The sequence below is a fragment of the Haliotis rubra genome, unplaced genomic scaffold (genome assembly GCF_003918875.1).
Source record: "Haliotis rubra isolate DU_JTF1 unplaced genomic scaffold, ASM391887v1 Scf101, whole genome shotgun sequence".
Lineage (NCBI taxonomy): Eukaryota > Metazoa > Mollusca > Gastropoda > Lepetellida > Haliotidae > Haliotis > Haliotis rubra.
In genome coordinates this window covers 81848-103559 of record NW_025764904.1, presented here as the reverse complement: position 1 = coordinate 103559, position 21712 = coordinate 81848, and the positions used below count along the sequence as shown (strand labels likewise).

Genomic DNA, 21712 nt, shown 5'->3' with positions numbered 1-21712 from the left:
CATGTACATGCATATGCAATTACAGATCGTATTTACTGTACAGCGTGGGTGTTTGCAGATGACACAACATGTGGCACCTCAACTGAGCGGGAATGGTCTTATCACATTAATTTGATTGGTTTGATCACATTAATAAAAATGAATGTTTTATGCGAAAGTTAACAAAAAGACTCTTGATACTTTATATACTATTTCCATACGCATCCATTCTGAATATGCGGGCAATTTATGGGATGGTTGCTCATTAGAACTGCAGGAGAGAAAATCAAATCAAGAAGCATATCTGTCATATCTTTATCATTATGCAACAAAGTGTCTACGCTCAGGTCAATAGGGGCGGCGGGGTAGCCTAGTGGTTAAAATCGTTCGCTCGTGACGCTGAAGACCCGGGTTCGATTCCAAACATGGGTACAATGTGTGAAGCCCATTTCTGGTGTCCCCCGCCTTGATAGCGCTGGAAAATTGCTAAAAGCGGCGTAAAACCAAACTCACTCACTCAGGTCAATACTTTACAGTTCGATTCCCTCTCTGAACACGTATCAGTGTTACAATGAACAGTTAAAACGTACGTTCTGAAAAGTAGACGATGAATGAAACCTCGTATCAAAATAAAGCAGCGCTTAGACTGTCTGTTCCATGGCTACCTTTAACTTGAGACAGATTTTCGTCCCCCGTAATAACCAAGTTACTTTGTTGAAAGCGCACGTCTGTAACGTAATTGGAAACGGCCACACAGTCATACTGCATGAATGCACCTATGCCAGGGGCCTTGCCAACATCCATCTGTGCATTCATCCTATTTCAAGTATCAAGTATTCATCCTATTTTTTATGTTTCAGCTCTGTTCGGAGTTCTGTTCTCGCATAAACAGGAAGCTGGCTTCTCTTCCTACCGGATGTTCCACGCAACCGGATGTGCCATTGCCTTCGGATACAACTACTTCCTGTGTGTGGAAACAAAGGTGTACATCCTCGCCGGAGTCCTGGCGTTGTCACTAGCTCTTTACACCATTATTGAAATGAAAGTGCAGCTGCAGAGCCAGCACATCGGAGACATTGTGGCGCTGTGAGGAACTGAACAATGCCATTAGCAGCGGCCTGATTAAATCCTTTAAAAGGGATGTCAGCCTTTCTTTTCACTGTACATAGAATTTGATATGGGGCAACAGAATGGTTGTTTTAACGAAATACATTGAGATGTTAGTCATGCGCCCCTGATGAGATTACATTTAAAGCAAAGAGTATATATTGTGTTGCCGGTGATGGATACAAGTCAACAGCAAAGCAAGACTACCCAGAACTGGGTTTAAGGATTTATGTTCAGTAAGAACCAGTAGCATTCAAAGGCACACCTGATTGAGCTCCTACAGTTAATATCCAGGTCAACTTTGATTTGAATCGCCCAATGTCGTAATATGCAACTAACGGGATCTGGCTCGCTGACTTGGTTGACACATGTCATTGTATCAAATTGCGTAGATCGATGTTCATGCTGTTGATCACTGGATTGTCTGGTCCAGACCGCCGATATATAATTGGAATATTGCCGAGTGCGTCCTTAAACATCAAACAAACCTTTCATATACGTATTTATTACTCGCCCGTGGAAGATACTGCAGTGTAATATTTTTACGGCAACATTACACTAGTTTAATACAGCTAGACGTATGACGTTATAATGGTTACAGTTATGACGTCACAATGCTGATAACTCTGGCACAATGGTATCAGACCTTGCTTGACTCGTGGAAAGCTGAGAGTCATCACACTTCGTAGGCAGTTTCTATACGTTTATGTTGGAGAGTAATAAACAGAATACTAAACTCGCTTCCGTGAAATACCATTTTTATTAAACTCGTGAAAGATTTAGCATCAAACTCGCTTTCGCTCGTTTGATACAAATCATTAACGCGTTTAATACAAATGGTATTACACGGAAGGTCGTTTAGTATCCTCTATATACCATACAACAGTTATGTAAATTACACCTACACAGTGTCTCAGTTCCACACAACGCACCGGTTACATTATCTGTCTTTCGGGAAGTTGGTAGCAGGGCGTGGATCACTGGCATCTTCATCTCCGGCGAACTATTATCTATACGACGACGACAGCCCTTGGTAAGTACCAGAACACAATGTCCATTGATTAGAAATTACTTACCGTAAGATCTGCATTATCCCTTACACAATCATTGCTGTAGGGGCGATTGTGTGTGTGATGGATATGATGGTCCAGTGTTACTGGGAGCTTCAGAATGACTTGCTTACAAGGGATGCACTATTTGTACATCAAATTATTTCTAACGTTAGAGATTGTTGGTATGACGAGTTTCTCTGAAAACGATTTTTAACCTATCATATCGTTTACCATTATGTATTACTATTTATTAACTATGTATTTTCATGTCACGATGTTCTGCTACCTTTGCAACAACGTGACACCCGTCTTGTAACGTCTTGTTTCTCATGAGAAACCACGATTCACATGTCCAAGATATTTTTATGGATTAAACGTCTTGTTTATTTCCCCCACAACGTTTCGGGACCATTACAGGTCCCTTCATCAGTTCACCTAAAAGAAGTTTAATCCATTAAAATATCTTGGACATCTATGTACAACTTCTAAATGCCGCTAAAAGACATCAAGATACACATGTTCACTGACTCTTGTCTCCTTCAGTGTAGGTCCAGGGTTTATTGCCAGTATTGTAAGTTCTACAGCTAATGCGAGGTATATTTATGGGAAACAAGCTTAAAAATGGTTTTCGAAAAGATTAATGAGGAAATCGTGTATGAGGCAAATGACGTGGGAGAATGACATTTACAATGCAGATCGTAAATGGGGAAGCTTATGAGGGTGACATCCATAACGTACAGTCTTATATGGTATATGGCTATTCGTTACTTTGTATTTTAAGCGTTTCAGTTAGGAGTGGACATTATATAGCAAACATCTATTTTACAATTTCTCTCCAATGTAAAGTTTTCGGTTTTGTTTCTCGTCTCTGTACATATTGTCTCTTTTTACCCATAGAAAACTTGAAAACACATATCACTTTGTCATCAATAAAAATATGTTTCATCGGAACAGAAAACAAAAACAACGATGTCAAAACGATGTTTCCTTCATGAAGGGTCAGAAGGAGTTCGTTATTAAAGAAATCATAATAACTTCCAATAACACCTCTGCTTCCTACTCCGATGGGTAGATTCCCCTGCCCATCACTTCTTCTAAACCTTAGATTCAGGGTCTGTGTATACAATTATCCCCAAAATGGATCCACATTTACCCATTCATTAATTACACATTTCTTGCCATCTCGTTGGTTCGAATCCCATACTCGCATCAATCATGTTTGTCAGGACTGTTCCCATGACATTTCACCAATGTGGTCCACGTTAAGACCTACCATCACTTCGGACACTTCGATTATGCTGGTAAGCTGTACTGTAACAAATATAGCCCATAGCCGCGTAGAGACTTCATCTTCAAGCAAGAGGTAAATCATCAAAAGCGTATCAAATGTCTTCACCCCTTAGGTGGAACTTATTAAAAAGACTACCACGGCAAGAAAGGTACAGAAAGGAATAATGACTTCCTAATAATCAGTAGATGCACAAGCCGGAAATCTTCCATTTAATTTTTTTTAATTAAATAACAAACAAATACGTTTTATATGATGAAAAAAATACATATCTGTATATCTTTGTAAATCTTTGCATATCGTATATGACACAAATATGACATTTCTGTTTTTCGTTTTTGTTTCATTTTTTTGCGTTAAATGATATGATCTTTTCGTATGTTTAGGATAAATACGTGGATACACACGCTTTCTTTTCATATTATATGAATAATATGTCAGCGAAATACGGTCCTGAGTAATAATTTCTCTTATCTGTACATGCATAAGGTTCTAACACGTTATCATATTTCTGGCATATACTTAGAAAGAAGTAGATATACATGTGCATGTATGTGTATCTTTTGAAGGCTTGCATATTTTGTATTTTTATCATGTACAGTCTTTGTATATTGTGTTTATACTGCCTATGTACAGTTTCTAAAAAATTACAACGCTTTCGTAGTCTCGTGTACTTCCCTCCCCTTCTCTCGCTTTACTCTCTCTTTCTCTCTAACTCTTTCTCTCTTCTCTCTCTCATATCACTACAAGGTAATATGGTGTCAACGGAACATCTCCCTGGTGGGAATTTATCATGACTGTTGGATCATTTTGCCTTATAAAAACAAGTTTTATCAACATATTTAACCAAATAGTTTCATATATTAGAATATTATTCAGTGCATGTATATATAAAAAAGGTCATGTCCATTTCATAGCATACGTTCACTAAATGAGAGTTCGTGTTATCATGCTCTTTTATCTAAAAGCCATCAATTAAAAGTCATTTTTTAATGTTCCAAATATCAACTAATTGGAGTCTTAAAATATTGACATATTTAAAGTTTTTCATAATTTTTATTCAGAAGGTTTTTCAAGTTGTACATATTGCCGTATATGCAAGGTGGATCTAAGCACCATCGAATCAAAAGGTTGTTATTTATGGTAGATGGGTTTTGTCAAAATTCTAAATACGGATCTCACTCTCGAAGAAACTAATTCGTTTCCCAGATTTAGACTAGACTACAAAGTATTAACAAAGAAGCAAAATAATAATTCTGTTTATGTACAAATTAAATAAAAACATGTATGTGGGATTCGATTTAGAATTTTGGCCCCGTTTCTCTTCCATATATCTTAATGGTCACGAAATCCCTATGCACTCAGTGTACATTCGATTTTTTCTCTTTAGAATTGAAGTGTGTATATTACAAAAATAGACTTTAAGCATTAATACATTAGGAGTATTAAGAACAGAGGAGAGAAGCATTATACGTGTACATAGTGTAAATATATTGTACATAGTCCGTTATTATGTTATTATGGGTAAATTGACGTGTTCCGCTGCAAGAGATGGTATCAATGTAAATCTTCTAACAGTTAATCAATGTTTGTTTTGCATTGCAGCATAATACCATATTGTATGATTGATACATGAAGTATTTATTAAATCGTTTTTGCTAACGTTTAGACGTAATTCTCCTTACAATGTCTTTGTCTACCCTCTGAAATGAATACTCCTGATAGAAATAGGGTTCTGTGGAACCAATGCTGCCACAATGTGTCTACATATTTTCTCAGAGCAGTCATAACAATGAAAGATATTATCTATATAACCAACAGTCCCTATTATCTTACCTCACACATAAATGCCGTTTTTTGACTGGCTGAGCCAATCAATGTACAAGCGAGTAACATTTTCTATGTTACCCGCTGGAAAGGCCGAACTGTGGGAGTTCGTTTGGTACTTCGTGTTAGCAGTGTTTGGACTGTTGCCTAACTCCGGTACTACTTATTATGATCCAATATCCGTGCTTCAAACAGTTCAAAATTAACATTGAGGTATTCGGTAAGATAAATGCATTGTTCACTGGTCCCTCGGGGCCCATGGGTTGATATAACCTCTATGTTTGTTTATGTTTTTTTATGGGGAACATCAACCCATGTCCCCCTCGTGACCAGTGAACAACTTATAACATAAAAAGGACAGAAAATAAGAATCAATCTGAGACAGATGCCTTTTTCCGGTGAAAAATATGAATGGATCACAGAAAATCCGACACCGGGTGTTTTTCAAATATTAGTATTATAACGTAAAAGTGTTTATACGTTTTTGTAAAATTTCCACATAAATAGTATATTCAAATCAAAACAAAACGCATGAGATTTTGCATGTTTAGTCTATGGGTATTGAATTCTTTTAATTGCATGATATGAAAATTTGCTTTATTGTGTTTGAAAAGCGCAAAATATATCAATAATGGTATATATGGGAACAACTGCATGTGTTTTACCGTAATCAGCGACAAGGCCTGAACAAACCGTATGCTTGGCATTGAGATTTTCCCCACTGATTCAGAATCTTGTAACATGACGAGGCAAGTTTGCCAAGCATATGTACGGTGTTCCTGTAGTTTTACATTGTGAAGGCCAGATGAAAACTATGCTCAAAGATGTAATCGTGTTATTCTAATGTACCGAAGTTAAAATAGATTTTGTTACATGATCATGGAGTGGGCGGAGGGTAGCCCAGTGGTTAAAGCGTTCGCCCGTCACGCCGAAGACCCTTGTTCGATTTTACTCATGGGTACAATGTGTGAAGCTCATTTCTGGTGTCCACCGCCGTGATAGTGCTGGAATATTGCTAAAAGCGGCGTAAAACTAAACTCACTCTATCACCCACATGATCGTGGATTACCTGAGGTTCTTCAGTTTTCACGGTTCGAAAATCACAAAATAAACGTAAACCCGAAACGTTTATGCAGTTCTTCAAGCACTCTAATGAATCAGAGTCAGAAGTCATAGGTCTGTTCACAAGGCATGCATTTGAAGACAAGTTGCATGTCGTTGTTCTTCGTCCAAATCAAACGAACATCTGGCCCTGAACAAAATTACACTTAATGGTTCATAATTAATTAATAAAATATTTAAAAGTACGCATTTACTGTTTTGGTTTCGTAGTTTGTGGATCTGTTTAGGGTCATTAATTTATGACACTTGCTTTGTGTCATGTGAAGGCGATATTCGTAGTACCTTCAGACGGGATAATGATCTTCGGCAATGCAGCTGGTGTTGGTTTTTAAACACAAAGTGTGCTATATTTTTATCAATCAAAAATGTGCTTTGTGCTTCCAGTACTTTGTTGGTTGCATATTTGGTCTTTTAAGATTTATGTGAGTACCTTCTTGTCCTTCCTGGAATAAATACTGGTAATGATACAATTTGTAGTTTGCTCGTTTGTTTTATTTTACTTGATCGTTAAGCAGGCCTAGTCCATTGAACATACATTTTATTTAACTCATTTATGACGCGATTACAGATTTCTCTAAATGCATTAATAAGAAGATTCTTGCAAAAGCAATTTTACGCCGCACTGCGTGTATATTATTTCCTGTATAACACTGATTTCACGAACTATTGTCACGACGTAAACAACGGTACCTGCACGGCGCACGCAATGGTGTCTGCATTACGCCAACAATGGTGTCTTCATTACATCAAAAATAGTGTCTGCATTACGCCAACAATGGTGTCTTCATTACGTCAGCAATGATGTCTTCATTCCATCAACAATTGTGTTTGCATTACGCCAACAATGGTGTCTTCATTACATCAACAATAGTGTCTACACTGGTGTCTTCATTACATCAACAATTGTGTCTGCATTACGCCAACAATAGTGTCTTCATTACGTCAACAATAGTGTCTGCATTACGCCAACAATGGTGTCTTCATTACATCAACAATAGTGTCTGCATTACGCCAACAATGGTGTCTTCATTACATCAACAATAGTGTCTGCATTACGCCAACAATGATGTCTTCATTACAGCAACAATAGTGTCTTCATTACGCCAACAATGGTGTCTTCATTACGTCCACAATATTGTCTGCATTACGCCAAAACTGGTGTCTTCATTACATCAAAAATAGTGTCTGCATTTCGCCAACAATGGTGTCTTCATTACAGCAACAATAGTGTCTGCATTACGCCAACAATGGTGTCTTCATTACGTCAAAATAGTGTCTGTATTACGCCAACAATGGTGTCTTCATTACATCAACAATAGTGTCTGCATTACGCCAACAATGGTGTCTGCATTACATCAAAAATAGTGTCTGCATTACGCCAACAATGGTGTCTTCATTACGTCAACAATAGCGTCTGCATTACGCCAACAATGGTGTCTTCATTACGTCAACAATAGTGTCTGCATTTCACCAACAATGGTGTCTTCATTACATCAACAATAGTGTCTGCATTTCGCCAACAATGGTGTCTTCATTACGTCAACAATAGTGTCTGCATTACGCCAACAATGGTGTCTTCATTACATCAACAATATTTTCTGCATTACGCCAACAATGGTGTCTTCATTACGTCAACATGGTGTCTTCATTACGTCAACAATAGTGTCTGCATTACGCCAACAATGGTGTCTTCATTACATCAACAATAGTGTCTGCATTACGCCAACAATGGTGTCTGCATTACATCAAAAATAGTGTCTGCATTACGCCAGCAATGGTGTCTTCATTACGTCAACAATAGCGTCTGCATTACGCCAACAATGGTGTCTTCATTACGTCAACAATATTTTCTGCATTACGCCAACAATGGTGTCTTCATTACATCAACAATAGTGTCTGCATTTCGCCAACAATGGTGTCTTCATTACGTCAACAATAGTGTCTGCATTACGCCAACAATGGTGTCTTCATTACATCAACAATATTTTCTGCATTACGCCAACAATGGTGTCTGCATTACATCAACAATAGTGTCTGCATTACGCCAACAATGGTGTCTTCATTACGTCAACAATGGTGTCTTCATTACGCCAACAATGGTGTCTTCATTACGTCAACAATAGTGTTTGCATTACGCCAACAATGGTGTCTTCATCACGTCAGCAATATTGTCTGCATTACATCAACAATGGTGTCTGTTATACATCAACAATTGTGTCTTCATTAGGTGAACAATAGTGTCTGCACTGCATCAATAATGGTAATACCTTACATCATCAATTGTATCTTCATTACGTGAACAATAGTGCCTGCATTTCGTGAACAATAGTGTCTGCATTACATCAACAGGTTGTGTCTGTATTACATCAACAATGGTGTCTTCATTACGTGAACAATAGTGTCTGCATTACGTCACCAATTGTGCCTGCATTACATCAACATTGGTGTCTTCATTACGTGAACAATAGTGCCTGCATTTCGTGAACAATAGTGCTTCCATTACGTCAACAGTTGTGTCTGTATTACATCAACATTGGTGTCTTCATTACGTGAACAATAGTGCCTGCATTTCGTGAACAATAGTGCTTCCATTACGTCAACAGTTGTGTCTGTATTACATCAACAATGGTGTCTTGATTACGTGAACAATAGTGCCTGCATTACGTGACCAATTGTGTAAGCATTACATCAACAATTGTATCTTCATTACGTGAACAATAGTGCCTGCATTACGTCAATAATTGTGCCTGCATAACATCAACAATGGTGTCTTCTTTACGTGAACAATGCGTGAACATGTCAGTGTTACCTTCGGTTCATCTTGATTTCATATTTATGCCTTACAACACCGGTTGATTTCAGAATTTGGTAAAACTCTCCTCTCACTGATTTACATTCAGGGTATCCCATGAATTCGTCGAAGCATCGCCCTTCGATTCGCAATAAATATAGTCTACCAGCACCATATATTCTTAATTACTGGTCTCACTAACGTCATAAACTTACTCGAACTGCATCGTCATGGAACGTGTTGTCGCATATGGACGCCGTGTTATGGCGCGAAGTGCGTTCTTTCACTGACACACTCAAACACCAAGTGTCTTCCCACATGTCAGTCATGATCTCAAGAAGATCAGGGTTACAATTGATCTTCAGACACCCAGAGGCGACTAACGGGATCGGGTCTTCAGCACGCTGATTTGGTTCACACGTATCATCGCATCCCAATTGCGTAGATCGATGCTCATGCTGTTGTTCATTTGATTCTCTGGTCCAGATTCGATTATTTACAGACCGCCACCACACAGCAGGAATGTTGCTGAATGCACTTAACTCACTCACTCACTCATGTTACTGGTGCTGCTAATATATTGACTCTCTGAGCCACTGAAGGTGAGCTTCGATCCATGCACAGAGGATCGTACCACGTTGCTTGTTAACCTCTTTGTGTCATGATTTGATAAATTACATTTATTCGATTTGCTAAAGTTCCGCTAGTCCCAAAGTAATATGTATTGACACGAATGCCATGATGTTGTCAAACGCTATCGAAACGCGATGTGTTATAATCTTGAATTGAATCAACGGTCTGTATAAATAAAAATATTAATAAGATTTTCGTGTGTTCTCGAATCGATCTCAAGATAATCTAATTTGTTTGACTGTTTGCTAAAACGGCTGCGGGTTATGTTTATCGGCATTCCAAATGAAATTCGTTTTTGATTACATTCTCTTTATATGTATGGACAAACAGAACTCAGACATGGCGTCACGTCTGTGACGTCACTTTGAACTTCCGTAACGTCATACCAGCTATTCATCGTCGCATGCATCCGTCTCAGCAACAGTTATTGTCGTAAATAATTACCTATCTAATGTCACAATTGAAATCCACGGTGGTTTTCAGTTAGGAAGCAACGAAATGATTATAACAGAATGAACGCACATAAAATGCTCAGAAGTCAACGCTTTACGAAAACCATTATTGTATCACAATTTCTACTTGTTTTACACATGCAAGTTTTCATTTTCACCATCAAATTATGAATCAACTCATTGATGGAAACGATTAGCAAATGCTACTGAAATAGCCGAGTGGTCAATCCGTTCGCTCTTAACGCCGAAGGCCCGAGTTCGACTCCCAAATGATAATGTTTGAACCTCCTTCCTGGTGTCCCCCAGCAATGCTTGCGCTGGACTATTGCGGCCTGAAACCAATCTACCCCACCAATTACCACCTGCCGTTTCTTGTAACATCATTTACCAGTGAAATTCAATTAGAATTGATCTTCAACTACCCATGTTTGTCGTAAGAGGCGACTCTTGGGATCTGATCGACTTGGTTGGCGCATGTCTTAGGATCCTAACTGCGTAGATTGATGCTTATGATGTTGATCACTGGATTGTATGGTCCAGACTCGATTGATTACCGATCCCCGCCATATAGCTGGAATATTGCTGTGTGCGGCGTTAAACAACAACAAATAAACAAAGGAATCATTATTTCATGATGACGTAAATATGTTTAACAGAGATTCCTTTTTTGTGTCTCAGATAACAAGGATTTGTCTGTAATGGATGCTTATCGTCATAGCCTTTATACCAAAATACATTTATAGGGATTAACATCAGATGAGCAGCTGTTTTACCTTAATATACAGTTTTCACCCTGAAATTTCACATAAATATCCATTAGGGCTTCTCTCGGCGATACACTATGAATGATCAACGTCCTCCGTCAGGGCAAATGTATCAAGCAGTAGGGCCCCTACCGGGCATATAAGTCTTCCCCGTCAATAACTATGTGAACAAGGCAACGACTCCTTCCTCCTGTTCTTCCCTTTCCTCCGACGAGCTGGCGCCATGGTATTCTTCCTGTGCGACAAGGCTTGCATCTTCGACCAGTCTCGTCGTCAGGATTGTCTTTCACAGCCTGCGGAGCCATATCGTCCATCCCCCACTAATCTGGTACATTCAATTACATCCTCTCCGATTCAGTCTGTTGTGAGGAGGGTTGATGTGGCACGAATGCCAGTCATCTCGTCTCGACATATTCCCAGTCTACTTGTCCCGTCCTTCTGTTGGCGTTTCATTCACATGTTCCACATGATATACTTACACCGCTCGAGTCTGTCTGCAAGTTCAGTCTCTTCTGATCCTCCTCTCCATCAACTGTCTGTGTCTCCTTCTCTCCTTCCCGTGCTCTTAACCTAATCCCATATATTTGTATCCTTTCATATCTTTTCTCTATTTTCTCTGCTTGTCCTTCTTTTCCTTCTTCAAATCGCTCTCACGTTTTAGTTGATGATCTACATTTTTCCATCTTTAAACAACTATCATTTTCTCTTCGGTAATCAGCCTCCTTGTCACTGAAATAGATTTCTCCTTTATTATCACTATTTCGATTAATAACTCCTGTCTCTCTCTCTCCTTCTCCCTCTCTCTTACCACCTCTCACCCTTCCCTACTGTTTCCCATCGGTGGGATAGCCTAGTGCCTGAAACGGTTAACGTTGTACGTCACGCCGAAGACACGTCGGGTTCGATCCCCTACATGAGTAATGCGTGAAGCCCATTTTGTGTCCTCCGTCGTAATTTTGGTGAAGTATTGCTAAAACCTTTTTTTCACTCACTCGTAATATGAGCATCATGTCACAAACTCATGCTGGAATAGTTACTGTAAACTGCTCTCTCTCTTAATAACTACTCTCTCCCACATACATCGACAAACATGTCTTAAAAATACAAGATAACACTTTCTGCAACAAAAGACCTGTAATTTCGGGCTGCAAACCCAAAGCCGAGCGCTGTGGCAGAAACGAAGGAGAAGCGGTCGTGCAGACTTTGGAAGTATTTCTCGGTGAAGAGGCAGACGATTTATATTCTTCTACTTAGGTGCCACAAGAGTCAGATATCAAATTCTTAGCCAGGATTTGCCTCCAATCAGATGTTGTTGAGATGATTGAGAGGCTCGGCGTCATGACAGGGCACACACGCTGGAAAAGGGCAGGACAGAATACCAATCACCAGGAACCGCCGATATTGGCAAATGTAACCAAGCGGAAGGAGGGAATATTCATAACATTGTCTGTGAGTTGCGACGATATATAGCAGGATATATTTAGAAATGTATAGATAGATGCGTATATGTTTAAGACGCCGGTCCCTGTACAGATATATCTGGGTTGTGAATAGGTTTCCATGTGTCCAGTTATAATCCTAAAATGTCAGGATGATGGATCGTGCGAGTCAATTGTTTGTTTATATCATACATAACATTCTAGGTCTTCTACTCCGTCTAGTACTCAAATTCTGAATTATATATGTTTTTTGACATCATACGAAGGTGTTTTTTGACCAAGGTCAACAACATATTTTATTGCCGTCCCCTCCATTCACGAAAGTCAAGCACCCAGCCTGTCTGTTTCACTCCAGTCACTTAAGTCAAACTCTCTACGTAACTGCTTCACTCCACTAGCCAAAGTCAAACTCTCTGCACGACTGCTGCACTCCTTTAGCCAATGTCAAACTCTCTACGTAACTGTTTCGCTCCACTAACCAAAGTCGAACTCTCTACGTAACTGTTTCACTCCACTCACAAAGTCAAACTCTCTACATAACTGTTTCACCCCACTAAACAAAGTCAAACTCTCTACGTAACTGTTTCACTCCACTAAACAAAGTCAAACTCTCTGCATAACTGCTGCACTCCACTAGCCAATGTCAAACTCTCTACGTAACTGTTTCACCCCACTAAACAAAGTCAAACTCTCTCCGTAACTATTTCACTCCACTCATCAAAGTCAAACTCTCTGCACGACTACTGCACTCTACTAGCCAATGTCAAACTCTCTACGTAACTGTTTCACTCCACAAACCAAAGTCAAACTCTCTACGTAACTGTTTCACCCCACTAAATAAACAAAGTCAAACTCTGTACGTAACTGTTTCACCCCACTAAATAAACAAAATCAAACTCTCTTCGTAACTGAAATAGTTACGGAGAGAGTTTGACTTTGTTTAGTGGGGTGAAACAGTTACGTAGAGAGTTTGACTTTGGTTAGTGGAGTGCAGCAGTTATGCATAGAATTTGACTTTGGTGAGTGGAGTGAAATAGTTACGAAGAGAGTTTGACTTTGTTTAGTGGGGTGAAACAGTTACGTAGAGAGTTTGACTTTGTTTAGTGGGGTGAACAGTTACGTAGAGAGAGTTTGACTTTGTTTAGTGGGGTGAAACAGTTACGAAGAGAGTTTGACTTTGTTTAGTGGGCTGAAACAGTTACGTAGAGAGTTTGACATTGGCTAGTGGAGTGCAGCAGTTATGCAGAGAGTTTGACTTTGTTTAGTGGAGTGAAACAGTTACGTAGAGAGTTCGACTTTGGTTAGTGGAGCGAAACAGTTACGTAGAGAGTTTGACATTGGCTAAAGGAGTGCAGCAGTCGTGCAGAGAGTTTGACTTTGGCTAGTGGAGTGCAGCAGTTATGCAGAGAGTTTGACTTTGTTTAGTGGAGTGAAACAGTTACGTAGAGAGTTTGACTTTGTTTAGTGGGGTGAAACAGTTATGTAGAGAGTTTGACTTTGTGAGTGGAGTGAAATAGTTACGGAGAGAGTTTGACTTTGTTTAGTGGGGTGAAACAGTTACGTAGAGAGTTTGACTTTGTGAGTGGAGTGAAATAGTTACGGAGAGAGTCTGACTTTGTTTAGTGGGGTGAAACAGTTATGTAGAGAGTTTGACTTTGTGAGTGGAGTGAAATAGTTACGGAGAGAGTTCGACTTTGTGTAGTGGAGCGAAACAGTTACGTAGAGAGTTTGACATTGGCTAAAGGAGTGCAGCAGTCGTGCAGAGAGTTTGACTTTGGCTAGTGGAGTGAAGCAGTTACGTAGAGAGTTTGACTTAAGTGACTGGAGTGAAACAGACAGGCTGGGTGCTTGACTTTCGTGAATGGAGGGGACGGCAATAAAATATGTTGTTGACCTTGGTCAAAAAACACCTTCGTATGATGTCAAACTCTCTCCGTAACTATTTCACTCCACTCACCAAAGACAAACTCTCTGCATAACTGCTGCACTCCATTAACCAAAGTCAAACTCTCTACGCAACTGTTTAGCTCCACTAACCAAAGTCAAACTCTCTGCGCAACTGTTTAGCTCCACTAACCAAAGTCAAACTCTCTGCATAACTGCTGCACTCCACTAGCCAAAGTCAAACTCTCTACGTAACTGTTTCACCCCACTAAATAAAAAATCAAACTCTCTTCGTAACTGTTTCAGCCCACTAAACAAAGTGAAACTCTCTACGTAACTATTTCACTCCACTCACCAAAGTCAAACTTTCTGCATAACTACTGCACTCTACTAGCCAATGTCAAACTCTCTACGTAACTGTTTCACTCCACAAACCAAAGTCAAACTCTCTACGTAACTGTTTCACCCCACTAAATAAACAAAGTCAAACTCTCTACGTAACTGTTTCACCCCACTAAATAAACAAAATCAAACTCTCTTCGTAACTGAAATAGTTACGGAGAGAGTTTGACTTTGTTTAGTGGGGTGAAACAGTTACGTAGAGAGTTTGACTTTGGTTAGTGGAGTGCAGCAGTTATGCATAGAATTTGACTTTGGTGAGTGGAGTGAAATAGTTACGAAGAGAGTTTGACTTTGTTTAGTGGGGTGAAACAGTTACGTAGAGAGTTTGACTTTGTTTAGTGGGGTGAAACAGTTACGTAGAGAGTTTGACTTTGTTTAGTGGGGTGAAACAGTTACGAAGAGAGTTTGACTTTGTTTAGTGGGCTGAAACAGTTACGTAGAGAGTTTGACATTGGCTAGTGGAGTGCAGCAGTTATGCAGAGAGTTTGACTTTGTTTAGTGGAGTGAAACAGTTACGTAGAGAGTTCGACTTTGGTTAGTGGAGCGAAACAGTTACGTAGAGAGTTTGACATTGGCTAAAGGAGTGCAGCAGTCGTGCAGAGAGTTTGACTTTGGCTAGTGGAGTGCAGCAGTTATGCAGAGAGTTTGACTTTGTTTAGTGGAGTGAAACAGTTACGTAGAGAGTTTGACTTTGTTTAGTGGGGTGAAACAGTTATGTAGAGAGTTTGACTTTGTGAGTGGAGTGAAATAGTTACGGAGAGAGTTTGACTTTGTTTAGTGGGGTGAAACAGTTACGTAGAGAGTTTGACTTTGTGAGTGGAGTGAAATAGTTACGGAGAGAGTTTGACTTTGTTTAGTGGGGTGAAACAGTTATGTAGAGAGTTTGACTTTGTGAGTGGAGTGAAATAGTTACGGAGAGAGTTCGACTTTGTGTAGTGGAGCAGAAACAGTTACGTAGAGTTTGACATTGGCTAAAGGAGTGCAGCAGTCGTGCAGAGAGTTTGACTTTGGCTAGTGGAGTGAAGCAGTTACGTAGAGAGTTTGACTTAAGTGACTGGAGTGAAACAGACAGGCTGGGTGCTTGACTTTCGTGAATGGAGGGGACGGCAATAAAATATGTTGTTGACCTTGGTCAAAAAACACCTTCGTATGATGTCAAACTCTCTCCGTAACTATTTCACTCCACTCACCAAAGACAAACTCTCTGCATAACTGCTGCACTCCATTAACCAAAGTCAAACTCTCTACGCAACTGTTTAGCTCCACTAACCAAAGTCAAACTCTCTGCGCAACTGTTTAGCTCCACTAACCAAAGTCAAACTCTCTGCATAACTGCTGCACTCCACTAGCCAAAGTCAAACTCTCTACGTAACTGTTTCACCCCACTAAATAAAAAATCAAACTCTCTTCGTAACTGTTTCAGCCCACTAAACAAAGTGAAACTCTCTACGTAACTATTTCACTCCACTCACCAAAGTCAAACTTTCTGCATAACTGCTGCACTCCACTAACCAAAGTCAAACTCTCTACGCAACTGTTTACCTCCACTAACCAATTATTAAGTCAAACTCTCTACGTAACTGTTTCACTCCACTCACCAAAGTCAAACTCTCTGCATAACTGCTGCACTCCACTAACCAAAGTCAAACTCTCTACGCAACTGTTTAGCTCCACTAACCAAAGTCAAACTCTCTACGTAACTGTTTCACTCCACTCACCAAAGTCAAACTCTCTCCGTAACTGTTTCACTCCACTAACCAAAGTCAAAATCTCTACGTAACTGTTTCAAACACACAATGCTGCTGTATCACTCTTCTCACCAAAGTCAACCACGCTATGTGGCCGGTGCACTCTTGAAAAAACCCGTGAAGGTCCGGGTTAGAATATTGGCCTTCAGTAACCCATGCTTGTCGTAAGAGGCGTCTAACGGGATCGGATGGTCAGGCTCGCTGACTTGGTTGACACATGTCATCGGTTCTCAATTGCGCAGATCGATGCTCATGTCGTTGATCACTGGATTGTCTGGTCCCGACTCGATTACTTACAGACCGCCTCCATATAGCTGGAATATTGCTGAGTGCGGCGTAAAACTAAACTCACTCACTCACTCCTCAAAGGTAAAGTAACCAAAGTTAGCGTTTTGCTGCGCGCAATTCCTGGCCCAATTGTGAAGTGTATCTATCGGACTACACTGCGTGCCCAACCATTTTGGCAAATGTTCACAAATGCCCTAAAATGAAAGCCAAACACATTGCTGTTTTAATCCTTTCACCAAAGTCAAACACTGTAGGAGTCCGTGCCACTCCAAAAACCAAAGTCAAGCACCAAAGGTCCATTTCTAAACTATGGAATACTGTAAGGGACATTCTCGCGATCTCACATTCTCGCGATCTCGACCTTTGGAAACAAGCTAAAAATGCCAAAAGTGCGAGAATGCGAGATCGCGAGAATGTCCGTTACAGTATTCCATACTAAACAGATGTTATGTTAGAAGGTATATGACAAATTTGTTTCTAACTATAGCTCTGTATGAATGATGCTATTTGGCTCATGTATAAACTTTTTCGCGAACGTGTGTTTCCTAACAATTGCCAATGCGACGTTAAGTTAAAATTACTCACTCATCCTGTAGACGTAACCATGCACTGTAGACAGAATATAACTGAATGTTATTACTTGCCTGTGTAAGATTGCAATCATTATTTATTATGTAATATTTTACGACAATATTACGCCAGTGTAATATTACCGTTAGTTTACAGTTATGACGTCACAATGCTAATACCGCTGTCATAATGGTATTAGACCTTACTTGACTCACGGAAAGCTGAGAGGCATCACACTGCAGACAGTTTCTTATGTTGGAGAGTAATAAACAGAATACTAAACTCGCTTCCGTGAAATACCAATTTAATAATCTCGTGAAACATTTAGTATCAGGTTATTAACTCATTTAATAAAAATGGTATTACAGAGAAGGTCGTTTAGCATCCTCTCATTCTAAATTCAGCACACACACTACTGTGCCTATTGTTCTGAATATGAGCGAGTTCAGTTACAGTTGCTTTTGCTTTTTGGAACCAATTATTCATTTTCTTTTCCGTCATCGTCGCTATATATAAACACTGACAAAGGGTCCTTAAATGTCACGTTCTAGAAAAACATAACTTGTTCAAGATGAAAAAGGTGAAAATGAACAGTATAATCTTGTCTAAAGGTCCCCACCAGATCATATTGGAACGGCCTGGCAATTTTTTAGCTTAGTTTTACGCCGCACCCAGCAATATTCCAGCTATATGGCGGTAGTCTGTAAGTAATCGAGTCTGGACCAGGCAATCCAGTGATCAACAACATGAGCATCGACCTACGCAATTAGGATACGATGACATGTGTCAACCAAGTCAGCGAGCCTGACCACCCGATCCCGTTAGTCGCCTCTTACGACAAGCATGGTCTACTGAAGATCAATTCTAACCCGGATCTTCACTGGAGTGCTGTTATTAGTATCGTGGGTGCTGAAAGAGAGAGGGTATACGAGATTGAGGGAAAACAAACTATTCACAGAGAGAGTGAGAGTTTACTGTAACTAAGAAGCATGAATTTTTGAGAGAGAGAGGGTGGTACACAAGAATGAGGGAGAGTAAGCAGATATATGATGGGTAGGCGTCACTCTTAAGCGTGAGTTAGTGACTGTGGCATGATCGGGGATCGAACCCGGGTCCTCGGCGTGATGGGCATACACTTTAATCACTAAGCTAGTCCACCGCCTGAAAGAGTAAGAAGAAGGTGTGGAAAACTGATGAATTGTACATGAAGGTGACAGCCATTCTGTCTGATATTTACATTTGATAATCAAGAAAAAAACACAACACCGTTATTGATTTTCTAATCAGGGGCTAAATATACTTCATATCCACTAGACACCTCGTTACAACACCTGAAATACGAAACAGGCAAATGCCAAAGAGTGGTTCAGCTGCTCTTGATTACTTGTGACACTGTAACGTTACATTTCAATGGCGTGTATGTTAAGGGTGACAGAGCTGATTAAATATCAGCACTTGGTCTCGTCACATTGGTACACGATCTTGATAAACTGGATAACTTTGACATTACCGTGAGTTTAAATGGTGATTCGAACCCACACTCTGGCACGCTTAACGGGGGTTAGATTCGTAGTCCACTACTGTGCCAAATGGAACGACGCAGGAGATACCGATGAAGTGAGTGAGTGAGTTGGGTTTTACGCCGCTTTTAGCAATATTCCAGCAATATCAAGGCGGGGGACACCAGAAATGGGCTTAACACATTGTACCCATGTGGGGAATCGAACCCGGGTCTTTGGCGTGACGAGCGAACGCCTTAACCACTAAGCTACCCCAACGCCCCAGATACCGATGAAAATGATAATGAATAATGATATACAAAATATAACAACTGTATAATCTGAAATGAACACATTTTACAGAAAAAACCGTTCGTAATAAAAAATATGTATATAATGAAAAGGAGCCCAGTGACTCTTCATTTTTCAGAAACTGTGGAAATCTACACTTGCCACATAATGTAGACTTGCATGGGCTTTCTTGGATATGTTAGCTTCAGGGTTTTTATGACAAACTAACAAAATGTGTACTGCGCCCCATATGATTTAGGAACAAAAGCATTCATAAGGCGCTTTACATAAACGCTACTGAGTGTAGGCGGATTTAAAGAGATGGGTTTTCACACCCTTTGTCTGCTTATGTTGCTTTGCTTGTTTGTTTACAGAGGTCATTACGGGGTAATGAACCAGTAATCAAAAACAGTAATGAATGTGAGTGAGTGTGATTTTTAACTTCCCATAGAGCTGGAGCACTGTACATTTGTTCTGGATGACCACTTGCAACATTGGCTCTTGAGGGTCTAATATAATGGTTGTCCCAAACGGCAGACACGGAATCCAGATCATCCTTAAAATGTTAATGTCAAACAATTGTTTCAAACCAATTTATCTGGTGTAGATTAAGTAATGGAAACTGCAAAAAACGTGTTTTATATTGTATTGACCATTACAGGTAATAGCAACATAGTTTTATAAAAAAATTTTTTATAAAATAAATGTCGAAGGAAGTTTACATGTATGAAGTCATTACTTTACATATGTACAGTTCAATTTCCATAGCATAATAGAATAAAGTATACCTGATCAATAGCCATGAAACAAAACTGGATAAGGTTTTTGTTCAAGAAACCTCACCTGAAATCCGAATTTTCCTCGAGACCTTTGAGTGAGTGAGTGAGTTGGTGGGTGGGTGAGTGAGTGAGTGAGTATGGTTTTTTACGCCGCCTTTAGCAATATTCCAGCAACATCACGGCGGGGGACACCAGAAATGGGCTTCACATATTGTACCCAGGTGGGGAGTCGAGCTGCCACACCGCCCCAATAAAAATATAGTAAGAACGTTAAACACCTTTCACTAATCATAATAAATATGGGTTAAAAGCAGAGTATGTCATACGATTCCAACGTTAGCATGATGTTATGTCTCGCTATCTGGAAAAGGTTCTGGAAAAAATAAATGTATCCTGCCCGAATCGTAGCTCTAGTCAAAAACTCAACATCAGGCGCAAGCAGTGTTGATTATGGTTGTTGTACACGTCAACATAGGGAACTACATTGGTTGTCATGTTGCCACTGGTGTGCCACATTTTGAAGTGGTAATACACAGGACTACATAAACCTGTTTCCTGTTGTCTACCCTGGAAGGTGTAACCCCAGTGAAACAACCTTTGAACAAGAATTTCTCTTTGAAATGTTGAAAATGCTCAATTGTACCTTAAAACCTGAGAGACTTACTGAAGAAATGGATAGTCATCCTCGCTTAGATAAAATAGTGATCTAAAGATGTGAAGTGCGGATCTTCGGGATGTGCGGGTCTGTGCTCAGTTGAGCTCATCGGGCTTGTCAGGATCTGCTGATCGTGAGTTTGAGATCCTTGGTTTGCCACATGCCTGTGCCATGGTGAACATCTAAGATAGCACCCCAAACTTCATTAATGACTCAGAGTGGAACGGACATATAAATGAAAACTTATTGGAAACGTCATGTATGTCATCTGACTCAATCGTCACCAAATTGTGATAAAACACAGAGAGAATAACGTACATATATATACTCATGCCAATAAGGTTCACCCCCCTTCAATGTTTTAATTGTGGGGGAGGTGTGGGTGTGTGGGGGTGTGGGGGTGAGATGACACCAGGCCCCACCATATGTGAGATGACACCAGGCCCCGCCATCTGTGATATGACACCAGGCCCCACCATCGGTGTTATGACACCAGGCCCCACCATCTGTCAGATGACACCAGGCCCCACCATCTGTGTTCTGCCCCGCCATCTGTGAGATGACACCAGGCCCCGCCATCTGTGAGATGACACCAGGCCCCGCCATCTGTGAGATGACACCAGGCCCCACCATCTGTGAGATGACACCAGGCCCCGCCATCTGTGAGATGACACCAGGCCCCGCCATCTGTGAGATGACACCAGGCCCCACCATATGTGAGATGCCACCAGGCCCCGCCATCTGTGATATGACACCAGGCCCCACCATCGGTGTTATGACACCAGGCCCCACCATCTGTGATATGACACCAGGCCCCACCATTGGTGTTATGACACTAGGCCCCACCATCTGTGTTATGACACCACGCCCTACCATCTGTGTGTTGACACCAGACCCTACTATCTGTGAGATGACACCAAAACCAATAATTGTAACATGACATCAAGCTCCACTGACTGTGAGATGACACCAAACCCCACCATTTGTGATATGACACCAGGCCAAGCCATCTTTGACATGACACCAGGTCCCACCATCCGTGAGTTGACACCAGACCCCACTATCTGTGAGATGACACCAGGCAGGATCTTCTGTGAGTTGACAATGTGCCCCACCATCTCTGTTAAGACACCAGGTCCCGC

The 21712-nt window shown here is 40.4% G+C and overlaps 1 protein-coding gene and 1 long non-coding RNA gene across 2 annotated transcripts in view; one reads left to right on the top strand and one right to left on the bottom strand.

Annotated features, from left to right (window-relative positions):
• The window catches only part of LOC124268419 (protein unc-93 homolog A-like), a 100170-nt gene extending 98747 nt beyond the window's left edge, over positions 1–1423 (top strand). The window contains exon 4 of the mRNA XM_046703387.1: positions 840–1423. Within this exon, the coding sequence (XP_046559343.1) occupies positions 840–1069 (230 nt within the window). The 3' untranslated portion in view covers positions 1070–1423. The remainder of the gene's footprint in view (positions 1–839) is intronic.
• A 4554-nt stretch (positions 1424–5977) lies between these two features.
• LOC124268432 lies at positions 5978–16565 on the bottom strand. Its single transcript, XR_006896281.1, has 3 exons — positions 16552–16565; positions 12668–12672; positions 5978–6520 (listed from the first exon to the last, which is right to left on the bottom strand). It is a non-coding gene; the product is annotated as an uncharacterized LOC124268432 (long non-coding RNA).
• Positions 16566–21712: the final 5147 nt, after the last annotated feature.